Raw genomic sequence first — 12,986 nt, 5'->3', positions numbered from 1 at the left:
AATTACTAGAAGTTATTCTGTCAAATTACATATTTTGACCTATTCTTTAATTTTCAAATTGTTTCTTTGATTCTATTACCTGATTTTCACCTTTTAAAAAAAAATAACCTCTTTCTGAATCCATTTCATTGAACCAAAGGTGCTTTGGAAATCAACTATTAAAGTCAATTCTTCTATTGCTCATCTTGAGCCTATTTCGTATTTTTTCCTGTGTTTTATCATAAATCTACATTCCTTTGAGAATATCTAATGAGATTGTTTTGAATATTCCTAAATAAAATTGACCATGTTGGAATGTTCACTTGTAACACAACCACCTTCTATATATTTAAATATAATGGATGTGGTGAGAACCTACAAGCACCTTGGAGTGCACCTGGATAACAGACTTGACTGGAGCACCAACACAGAGGCTATCTACCAGAACAGCCACAGTTTCCTCTACTTCCTGAGGAGACTGAGGTCCTTTGGAGTATGCAGGCCTCTCCTTCACATGTTCTATCAGTCTGTTGTCGCGAATACAATCTTCTATGCGGTAGTGTGCCGGGGCAATGGCTTCAACGTGGGTGATGCCAGCAGGCTCATTAAACTAATTAGAAAGGCTGGCTCTGTTATAGGAGTCAAACTGGTGGCTGTGGTAGAACAGAGAACCCTACCGAAAATCCTGGCAATTCTGGACAATGTTTCTCACCCTTTGCTTGCCACCTTGGCTGAACAGAGAAGGACTTTCAGTAATAGACTAAGACAACACGCTGCTCCAAAGAGCGCTATATGAGATCAGTCTTACCCTCAGCCATACCACTCTATAATGAGTCAACCTATAGCCGGGGAAGTGATGACTCCCCTCCTATTAGACTGTTTAAGGTAACTTATTTTTTATTTATTCTTTTTACTTCTCTTCTAATGTATGGCCGTGAACCTGTAATGGGGCTGTGACACTGTAATTTCTTTTGGGATCTATCAATGGTTATAAAATCAGGAGGTCTTCATCACTGTGGTTAGCACTCACATGATGTGCCTTTTTGATGTATCCATTGAGGAAATGATGCAGATTTGATATGCAGTTGTGCTCCTTCTATAACATTAGGCTCTTTAATTCTGGTTTAAAAAGGGGTCATTATTTTTGCATCAGAAAACATAATATTGCTGTTTGGAAGAATTTGACTGCTAAATGACTAGTGTTGTATACCATGATTCCATCTTCTCTACAGTTGTTATGCACCCATCCCTGGTTAATATACATGTGAACCACCCACCAGAGGCCACAGTACAAATTCATCAAGTGGCAAGAGTGAAGACCCCACCTGACTCTTCAGCTAAGGAAAACATAAAGAATTCTCTGGACCAACAGTCAGTCCATTCAGTACAGCAAAGATCACAGCCTAATGCTAGTGGAAAAAACAATGGGCAGTCACAGCAACATCGTAGACCTATGACTGTGGGAAGATGCTTCCAGGAAACGGTGGATGGTCAGGTAGGGCATTATTTCAAGTATGTGTAATTAAGAAGTCATTAAGAAAACTTAACCCAAAATATCTGATTTTGTATATTATAAGAAAATAATAAGTTTCGTCATTTGCCTATACTGGCATTCTCAGTTTCCTGAATCCATACCCCATATCCGTTAATAGCTAACAAAAATCCGAAACTTTAACTTGACTTTACATCAACCACTGCTTGCAAAAGAGGTCCTAAGATTGTACTACTCTTTATGGAGGTGGTGTGAATTTATCTTGAAGAGGCCTAGCCCTAAATGAGTTTACATCAGGCAAGTCTAGACTTTTTGAGCAGCAGGAATCATTTTTCTCTATTTTATCAGTTCCTCTAAATGACTCAAAAATGTTGATTGTATTTCCAGTATTCAAATTTCCAAGAATTACAAGTTTGTGCAATTTTTCCTGTTAGTTTTTATCATGGAGTCCCAGCAACATTAATATCTAGTCTTTATTCTCTCAAGTCATTGTACTTTTCCTAAAGAATAAAACATAGATCTGAAGATGTACTAGGGCAATACTTCATCTATGATAGAATAGAACTTTGGATACTGTTGCTTGATTTTCAGTCTGTTATATTCTAGAATGTGGATTGTAATGCAAGCAACTTATTGGATTATTTTTACTTTTTAAAAATTCTTTCAAGGATTATGGTTATAACTAATAAAGCAATGGTTGCTGCCCATCATGTGTTCTTGAGGTGACGGTGAGAACCACTTACTTGATGAAGTACCACACAGTGGTGAGGAGGTTTTCCAGTATCTGTTGTTTTTTTTATGACTGTATAAATCATGTTTTTTGGAGGTACTATTGAAAGAGCCTTGCCAAGTTCTTGTATCCATTTAGTGGTCGGTATGAGGTACAGACATGGTGATATATAAATGACGAATTAAATGGGTTGGTTGTTTTGTCCTGGATAGGTATCAAGCTCCTTGAATACAGTTTTAATTTGCATAATATAGGCAAGTATTGAATATTGCCTTTCTGACTTGTGTTTTGTATATGATGGAGTGGCTTTGGAAAATCAAGATGTAAATTATTTATCAAGGGATACTTGATACGTAATTTCACCTAATTTTTACTTTCATGCTTCTGGTCAGTGATGACCCCCTTGTGTGCTTCTGCCTCCTTAATAGCCCTGTCTCCCACTTCTTGCAGGAAATCAAGGATGAAATGTTTGATAATGGTAATAAAGCTGAATTTGAAAGAAATGTGGATAAACTTTCTATCTCAGAATGGTCATCATATACCAATTGTGATTCTTACCACTTTAAAGCAAACCTACTTATAGGCCTGATGAAATGTGTGTTGGTTCAGATCATTTTTTCATTATGTGATGAGTTAGACAATAAGGTTTTTATGCCTTTCTGTGATATCACTGAGGTCAATATAGTGGAGGGTTGAGGAGGGATGGGATTCTGTCCACTTTCATGGATGATTTTATTAACAGCATTTGATGAAACTGGACACCATCCAACATAGAGTCAGAGGTAGGAACATTTGCAGCGGACTGTGACATTCCTCAAGAATGAACTTATCCTTGTCTGTATGTAGTAAAATCAAAATTACATTCGGACATGGGCTCACGGTGGTGTCTGAAAAGAGGATGCTGTGTAAGTTGCATGCCATCTTGGTCAATGTCTCCCATCCACTACATAATGTACTGGGCGGGCACAGGAGTACATTCAACCAGAGACTCATTCCACCAAGATGCAGCACAGAGAGCATCATAGGAAGTCATTCCTGCCTGTGGCCATCAAACTTTACAACTCCTCCCTTGGAGGGTCAGACACCCTGAGCCAATAGGCTGGTCCTGGACTTATTTCATAATTTACTGGCATAATTTACATATTACTATTTAACTATTTATGGTTCTATTACTATTTATTATTTATGGTGCAACTGTAATGAAAACCAATTTCCCCCGGGATCAATAAAGTATGACTATGACTATAAATGCTAAACAACTTTCATGGCAAACAAGTGCCAACTAATAGAGACATAGTGTAGTATATGTCAAGGATACAGGCCATATGTCCAACTTGTCCATATCCACCATGTTTTCCTATCCAAGTGCTTCTTAAAAGATACTTTTGTACCAGCCTCTACTACTACTTCTGGCAGCTCATTCCACATAATAACCACACTGTGGAAAAACATGTCACTTAAGTCACTTTTAAATCTTCTCCCTCTCAACTTAAATCAATGCCTGCAGGATTTAGGCTCCCCTACCCTGGGAAAAGACTGTCCACCTTTATGTCTTTCATAATTTTAAGCATTTCTATAAGGTCACTCCTTATTCTCCTACATTCCAAGGAATAAAGACCTAACATGGCCAACCTGTCTCTGGCAAACCTTTCCCTACAATTTAGGTTCTCCAGATGTGGCAAAACACTTGTAAATTTTTTCTGCACTCCTTCCAGTTTAACTGTCTTTTCTGCAACAGGGTGACCAAAACTATACATAGGACTTCAAGTGCGGCCTCACCAATGACTTAGAGCTGCAATATAATGTTCCAACTCCTATACTCAGTACTCTGACTGATGAAGGCCAGCATGCTAAATACCTTTATCACCACCCTGTCTATCTGTGGCACCACTTTCAATTAACAATTCACTTGCACTGCTCAATCCCTCTGCTCCCCAATGCTCTAGCATTCAGGATCAGAAACATGTTTATTATCACCTGCATGTGACATGAAATTTGTTAACTTAGCAGAAGCAATTCAATGCAATACATAATCTAGCAGAGAAAACATAATAATAAACAAGTAAATCAATTATGTATATTGAATAGATTTTTAAAAATATGCAAAAACTGAAATACTGTGTATTTAAAAAAAAAGTCAGGTAGAGTCCAAAGATTCAATATCCATTTAGGAATCAGATGACAGAGGGGAAGAAGCTGTTCCTGAATCGCTTAGTGGGTGCCTTCAGGCTTTTGTACCTCCTATCTGTTGGTAACAGTGAGAAAAGGGCATGGCCTGGGTGCTGGAGGTCCTTAATAATGAACGCTGCCTTTCTGAGACATCGCTCCATGAAGATGTCCTGGGTACTTTGTAAGCTAGTACCCAAGATGGAGCTGACTAGATTTACAACCTTCTGTAGCTTCTTTCGGTCCTGTGCAATAGCCCCTCCATACCAGACAATGATGCAGCCTGTCAGAATGCTCTCCACATATAATTCGTATTAAAGTCTATTTGCCACTCTTCCTTAACTGGTTAAGATCTCCCTGTAATCTGTAATAACTTTCTTCACTACCAACAATCTCTCCTAATGCAATGATATACAATGTATTGGAATAATCTTTACTTGCTGAGATAAGTGCAGCTCCAATAGGGTTTAGGAAGCTCAGCACCATTCAGAAGAATTATCCTGCTTGATTGTTATTACATTCATTCCTTTGAACAATCAATGTACTTGAGGCTACAGTACATATCATTAACAAAATGCACTGCTTTTACTCATTCAGTTCATTCCAGCAGCATTTCCCAAATCTTTAACCTTTACCACCAGGATGGACAGCAGCTACGTAAAACAACACTCTCTGCAAGTTTCCTGACTTGGAAAGCCAAGATGTGAGTAGCTTGCAGAGAATCCACCAAGAGTTGTAGATAAACTAGGTGAGTGGATAAAAAAAGTTAGCAGTTAAGGTGACATTCAACCCAGGGGGACCAGTAGGCCTGTTTCTATATTGTATGCCCATGGGATTATCCAATTTGGTACAAAGAACAGAAGAGAGGATGTTTTATAAATAACACAAACAACAGGAATTCTGCATACTCTGGAAGTTCAAGCAACACACACCAAAGTTGCTGGTGAACGCAGCAGGCCAGGCAGCATCTCTAGGAAGAGGTACAGTCGACGTTTCAGGCCGAGACCCTTCGTCAGGACTAACTGAAGGAGGAGTTAGTAAGAGATTTGAAAGTGGGTTGGGGAGGGAGAGATTCAAAATGATAGGAGAAGACAGGAGGGGGAGGGATGGAGCCAAGAGCTGGACAGGTGATTGGCAAAAGGGATATGAGAGGATCATGGGACAGGAGGTCCGGGGAGAAAGACAAGGGGTGGGGGGGAACCCAGAAGATGGGCAAGGGGTATAGTCAGAGGGACAGAGGGAGAAAAAGGAGAGTGAGAGAAAGAATGTGTGTATAAAAATAAATAACAGATGGGGTACGAGGGGGAGGTGGGGCATTAGCAGAAGTTAGAGAAGTCGATGTTCATGCCATCAGGTTGGAGGCTACCCAGACGGAATATAAGGTGAGTCGGCTGGGGTGATATACTGCGTCCACTGCTCCCGATGTGGCCTTCTATATATTGGCGAGACCCGACGCAGACTGGGAGACCGCCTTGCTGAACACCTACGCTCTGTCCGCCAGAGAAAGCAGGATCTCCCAGTGGCCACACATTTTAATTCCACATCCCATTCCCATTCTGACATGTCTATCCACGGCCTCCTCTACTGTAAAGATGAAGCCACACTCAGGTTGGAGGAACAACACCTTATATTCCGTCTGGGTAGCCTCCAACCTGATGGCATGAACATCGACTTCTCTAACTTATTGGTAACAAACACGTACAAGAGAAACTACAAATAGTTCAAGTGTAATAGACTTCCAAACTCTTAATATAATTAATCATGAAGAGAAAAGAAGTAAAAAGAAAAGGATATCACAAAGAAAAACCCCAGAAAACAAAAAAAAAATTAAAAAAGAGCTAAATTACTAAAAAAAACAAATAGAACAAAACAGGGCTGAACCAATATATTAGATTGAATATATTCATCAATGTTGTCAACTCCGCTCCTCTATTCATATATTCTAAGTTAATAAAAAGGATTCAGAAAAGGTCAAACTACATCATATGAAAATGTTGAATAAATGGCTTCCAAGTCTCTTCAAATTTAACCGAAGGATCAAAAATCCAGCGATCTCAATATATAAGTTTGCTGATGACACCACAATTGTAGGCTGTATCTCGGCTAATGATGAGTTTGAGTACAGGGAAGAAATTAAGAACCTGGTGGCATGGTGCAAAGACAATAACTTATCCCTCAACGTCAGCAAGATGAAGGAATGGGTTGCTGACTTCAGAAGGAGTAGCGGACTGCACGACCCCATTTACATCGGTGGTGCGCAAGTGGAACAAGTCAAAAGCTTTAAGTTCCTCGGTGTCAATATCACAAATGACCTGAATTGGTCCAACCAAGCAGAGTCCACTGCCAGGAAGGCCCACCAGGGCCTTTACTTCCTGAGAAAGCTGAAGAAATTTGGCCTGTCCCCTAAAACCCTCACTAATTTTTATAGATGCACCGTAGAAAGCATTCTTCTAGGGTGCATCACAACCTGGTATGGAAGTTGTCCTGTCCAAGATTGGAAGAAGCTGCAGGAGATCATGAACAGAGCCCAGCACATCACGTAAACCAACCTTCCGTCCTTGGACTCACTTTACACCGCACGCTGTCGGGGCAGTGCTGCCAGGATAATCAAGGACATGACCCACACTGCCAACACACTCTTCATCCCTGTTCTCTCTGGCAGAAGGCTCAGGAGCTTGAAGACTCGTACGGCCAGATTTGGGAACAGCTTCTTTCCAACTGTGATAAGACTGCTAATCGGATCCTGACCCGGATCTGGGCCGTACCCTCCAAATATCTGGTCCTGCCTCTTGGTTTTTTTTGCACTACCTAACTTTCCCTTTTCTATATTATATTTATGATTTATAATTTAAATTTTAAATATTTACTATCGATTTGTACTCCAGGGCACGTGAAGTGCAGAATCAAATATCGCTGTGATGATTGTACACTCTAGTATCAATTGTTTGGTGACAATAAAGTAAGTAAAGTAAAGTAAAAATGACACTTCTGATTTTTTCTAAATTTAAACATGATATCGTTTGGGAAAGTCACTGAACTGTAGTAGGGGGATTGGTCTCTTTCCGATTCAATAAAATGGATCTTCTGGCCATTAATGTAACAAATGCGATCATCCGACAGGGTGAAGAGGATAGAGAGCTATGTTCCATAATGGCAAACCAAATATTGCCGTAATAGGATGGGGTTGTAAATCAAAACGCAAAACTGTTGAAATGATATCAAAGATATCTTTCCAAAATTTTTCCAAGAGAGAGCAGGACCAGAACATATGAGTCAAAGAAGCCACCTCAGAGTGACATCTGTCACAAATAGGATTTATATGTGAGTAAAAACGAGCTAGTTTATCTTTAGACACGTGGGCCCTATGTACTACCTTAAATTGTATCAGCGTATGTTTAGCACATATAGAGGAAGAGCTAACTAATTGAAAAATTTTCTCCCATTTCTCTATAGGTAAGTGAAGTTGAAGTTCCCTTTCCCATTTATTTTTAATTTTATCAGATATACCTGGCTGTATTTTCATAATTATATCATAAATAGTTGCTATTAATCCCTTCTGATAAGGATTTAAACCTCAAAATTTTTTCTGTGATATCAGTTGGGTATGAAATCGGAAATGTAGGCAGCATGGTATTTAAAAAAATCCTTATTTGTAAACATCTAAAAAACAAAAGGAATCTGGGCAAGTTATATTTATCAGACAACTGTTCAAAAGACACAAAACAGTTATTCAAAAATAAATTATAGAAACATGTTATACCCTTCATTTTCCATATCAAAAAGGCTTGATCCATAACAGAGGGTTGGAAAAAAATTTTGATATAATAGGGCTTGATAATATAAATTTGTTCAAGCCAAAAAATTTACAAAATTGGGACCATATTTGTAATGTGTGTTTAATTATTGGATTAACCATTTGTTTATTCAATTTAGAAAACACAAAGGGAAGTGAAGATCCTAAAATAGAAACTAATGAAAATCCTTGTACAGAGTAACTTTCGAGGTTTACCCACTGTGGATTTGGAATTATATCCCAATCTTGTGTCCAAAATATTAAATATCAAATATTAATTGCCCAGTAATAGAATCTTAAATTCGGCAATACTAAACCATCATCTTTCTTGGACTTCTGTAAGTATTTTTTATTTAACCTAGGATTTTTATTCTGCCATATACAAGAGGAAATTTTAGAATCAGTAGTATCAAGGGTATCTCAATCAATCAATCAATCAACCAATGAAGAAATAAATAAATAACTGACCGTGCTCTGCCTTCTCAAGACTAGGACTAGGCAAATGCTGCCTTTGGCTGCAATATTAAGATCCTGAAAAATGACAAAAAATTATTGTAAACTATAAAAAATATTTGATATAAAATGTGTTTTTGTGATGGGAGATTTTAACTTTCCTAATATTGATTGGCATCTCCTTAGTGCAAGGGGTTTAGATGGGGTTGAATTTGTTAGGTGTGTTCAGAAAAGTTTCCTGATGCAATATGTAGATAAACCAACTAGAGGAGAGGCTGTCCTTGATCTGGTATTAGGAAATGAACCAGGTCAGGTGTCAGATCTCTTGCTGGGAGAGCATTTTGGAGGTACTGATCACAACTCTATCTCCTTCACCATGGCGCTGAACAGGGATAGGAGCAGACAATATGGGAAAACATTTAATTGGGGTCAGGGGAAATATGATGCTATTAGGTAGGAACTTGGGAACAGATGTTCTCAGGGAAAAGCATGGCAGAAATGTAGCAAATGTTCAGGAAACAATTGCATGGAGTTCTGCATAGGTATGTTCCATTGAGGCAGGGAAAGGATGGTAGAGTTAAAGAAACATGGTGTACAAAGTATGTAGAAATTCCAGTTAAGAAGAAAAGGAAAGCTTACGAAAGGTTCAAGAAACTAGGGACTGTTAGAGCTCGAGGAAATGACAAGGTTGCTAGGAAGGAGCTTAAGAATGGAATTACGAGAGCCAGAATGGTCCATGAGAAGGCCTTAGTGAGCAGGATTAAGGAAAACCCCAAGGCATTCTACAAGTATATGAAGAGCAAGAGGATGAGCCATGTGAGAATAGGTCCAACCAGCGGCACTGGTGAAAATGTGTGCATGGAGTCGGAGGAGGCAGCGGAGAGACTTAATGAATACTATACTTTGCTTCAGTATTTGCCAGGGAAAAAGACCTTGGCATTGTGGGGATGAATTACAGCAGACTGAAATGCTTGAGCCTATAGACATTAGGAAAGAAGATGTGCTGGAGCTTTTGAAAAGCATTAAGTTAGATGAGTCACTGGGACCGGATGAGATATACCCCATTCTACTGTGGGAAACGAGGGTGGAGATTGCTGACCCTCTGGCAATGATTTTTGCATCAATAAGGGTGGGAGAAGTAACACACATAAAAGTTGCTGGTGAACGCAGCAGGCCAGGCAGCATCTCTAGGAAGAGGTGCAGTCGACGTTTCAGGCCGAGACCCTTCGTCAGGACTAACTGAAGGAAGAGTGAGTAAGAGATTTGAAAGTTGGAGGGGGAGATCCAAAATGATAGGAGAAGACAGGAGGGGCAGGAATGGAGCCAAGAGCTGGACAGGTGACAGGCAAAAGGGATACGAGAGGATCATGGGACAGGAGGTCCAGGAAGAAAGACGGGGGGGGGGGAACCCAGAGGATGGGCAAGGGGTATATTCAGAGGGACAGAAGGAGAAAAAGGAGAGAGAGAGAAAGAATGTGTGTATAAAAATAAGTATTGGAGGAACAACACCTTATATTCCGCCTGGGTAGCCTCCAACCTGATGGCATGAACATCGACTTCTCTAACTTCCGCTAATGCCCCACCTCCCCCTCGTACCCCATCTGTTACTTATTTTTATACACACATTCTTTCTCTCACTCTCCTTTTTCTCCCTCTGTCCCTCCGAATATACACCTCGCCCATCCTCTGCGCCACCCCCCCCCCGTCTTTCTTCCCGGACCTCCTGTCCCATGATCCTCTCATATCCCTTTTGCCTATCACCTGTCCAGCTCTTGGCTCCATCCCTCCCCCTCCTCCTATCATTTTGGATCTCCCCCTCCCCCTCCAACTTTCAAATCCTTTACTCACTCTTCCTTCAGTTAGTCCTAACGAAGGGTCTCGGCCTGAAACGTCGACTGCACCTCTTCCTAGAGATGCTGCCTGGCCTGCTGCGTTCACCAGCAACTTTTATGTGTGTTGCTTGAATTTCCAGCAACTGCAGAATTCCTGTTGTAGGTTGGGAAAAGTATTGGAGGATTGCAGTTGTTGTTCCTTTGTTCGAAGATGGGAGTATAGATAATCCAGTAAATTAATAGACCAGTGAGTCTGACTTCAGTGGTGGGCAAGTTGTTGGAGTAGATCCTGAGAGGCAGGATTTATGAGCATTTGGAGAGACATAATCTGATTAGGAATAGTCAGCGTAGCTTTGTCAAGAGTAGGTCGTGCCTTACGAGCCTAATTGAATTCTTTGAGGAAGTAACAAAACACATTGAAGAAAGTAGAGCAGTTGATGCAGTGTTTGTGGATTTCAGTAAGGCATTTGATAAGGTTCCCCATGCAAGGCTTCTTCAGAAAGTAAGGAGGCATGGGGTCCAAGGAGACCTTGTTTTGTGGATCTAGAATTGGCTTGCCCACAGAAGTCAAAGGGTGGTTGTAGATGGTTCGTATTCTACATGGAGGTCGGTGACCAGTGGTGTTCCACAGGGATCTGTTCTGGAACCCCTCCTCTTTGTGTTTTTTATAAGTGACCTGGATGAAGAAGTAGAAGGGTGGGTTAGTAAGTTTGCTGGTGACACAAAGGTTGGGGGTGTTGTGCATAGTCTGGAGGTTTGTCAGCGGTTACAGAGGGATATCAATAGGATGCAGAACTAGGCTGAGAGGTGGCAGATAGACTTCAACCCAGATGCGTGAAGTGGTTTATTTTGGAAGGTAAAATTTGAAGACAGAATATAATATAAATGGTAAGACTCTTAGCAGTGTGGAGGATCTGAGAGATCTTGGGGTCAGTGTAGTTAGGACACTCAAAGCTGTTGCGCAGGTTGACAGTGTTGTTAAGAAGGCATATGATGTGCTGGCATTCATCAACCATGGGATTGAGTTAAAGAGTCATGCAGTAATGTTAACAGCTATACAAGACCTTGGTCAGACCCCACTTGGAGTACTGTGTTCAGTTCTGGTCACCTCACTACAGGAAGGATGTGGATACTATAGAAAGTGCAGAGGGGATTTACAAGGATGTTGCTTGGATTGGAGGGTGTACCTTATGAGAATAGTTAACTGAACTTGGCCTTCTCTCCTTGGAGCGACAGAGAATGAGAAGTAACCTGATAGACCTGTATAAGATGATGAGAGGCATTGATCATGTGGATAGTCAGAGAGGCTTTTTCCCAATGCTGAAATGGCTAACACGAGGGGAATAGTTTTAAAGTGCTTGGAAACAGGTACCAAGGGGATGTCAGGGTTAAGTTTTTTATAGAGAGTGGTGGATACATGGAATGCACTGCTGCCGGCTGTGGTGGAAGCGGATACAAATAGGGTCTTTTAAGAGCCTCTTAGATAGGTACATGGAGCTTAGAAAAATAGAGGGCTATGCACTAGAGAAATTCTAGACGGTCTCTAGAGTAGGGTACATGGTTGACACAACATTGTGGGCTGAAGGGCCTGTAATGTGCTGTAAATTTCTATGTTCTATGTTCTTAAAATGATAAAAACTACTGTGCACTGATGTAATGGTTGTACCATAACAGTCACATAGAGGCTTTGACTCTTTAACTCGAACTTCGACTATGATAAACACATCTCATGATAGCAACTAAGTATTTGTTTGTATCTTTTCAGGTGATCAAGGCTGATCCCTGCCTCAGTTAAATGTGTCATGGAGTTGCCACAAAAATCATATTTATGACTAAATTGAGTGTCCTATTGCTTTTCTTCCAATAGTACAGCTTCTGTCTGATGGTCCATGAAGTGCTTGATCTAATTAGCTGTTTATCAGTCTTACTGAGGGAAAACTTCTGGGTGTATTGTTACATTGAAAAACTCTTACTGTAGTGAACTCTTACCTATTGAAGTGGAAATTCTGATTGTGGACAGTTGTGCAATAAATAGATGAGTAAATTGTGTCCTTGAGTTAGTCAGTTTTTAAAGTCTCTTTAAAAATTCTGGTTTATCATCGTATACTCCATTAGAAATTTCAGTTAGTTGTTTGCCCAATGTAAGTTTAGTGTTAAATCAAAATGAAGGGCAAGCGAAGTAGCAAGAGGTAGTGGTAGACAATGAAGAGTGAGAATCCTGCCACTGTCTGTAAGGAGTTTGTACATTCTCCTCATGACCATGTTAGTTTTCTTTGGGTTTTCGGGTTTCTTCCGACAGTCCAAAGACGAACCAGTTGGAAGGTTAATTGGTCATTGTAAATTGTCTCATGATTAGGTTAGGGTTAAATCAGGGGTGTCTGGGCGGCACAGCTGGATTTGCCTATTCTGCGCAGTATCTCAATAAATAAATAAAAATATATTTTGTTCCGGAACCACCAGTGGGACAAACAAAAGTAAACTCATAAGACAGGAGAAAATTGATTTGGAAAAAAAAGACAGAAGGTTTATATGTTCATATAA

General features: G+C 40.2%; 1 protein-coding gene across 4 annotated transcripts in view; it reads left to right on the top strand.

Annotated features, from left to right (window-relative positions):
* The window catches only part of LOC140205944 (latent-transforming growth factor beta-binding protein 2-like), a 496,450-nt gene that overhangs the window by 196,202 nt on the left and 287,262 nt on the right, over nucleotides 1–12,986 (top strand). For all 4 annotated transcript variants that reach the window (XM_072273854.1, XM_072273862.1, XM_072273844.1 and 1 more), the window contains one exon: nucleotides 1,212–1,474. In XM_072273854.1, coding sequence (XP_072129955.1) covers nucleotides 1,212–1,474 — 263 coding nt within the window. The remainder of the gene's footprint in view (nucleotides 1–1,211; nucleotides 1,475–12,986) is intronic.

This window comes from Mobula birostris, chromosome 1 (assembly GCF_030028105.1).
Source record: "Mobula birostris isolate sMobBir1 chromosome 1, sMobBir1.hap1, whole genome shotgun sequence".
Taxonomy (NCBI): domain Eukaryota; kingdom Metazoa; phylum Chordata; class Chondrichthyes; order Myliobatiformes; family Myliobatidae; genus Mobula; species Mobula birostris.
This window is presented reverse-complemented; position numbering and strand designations above follow the sequence as displayed.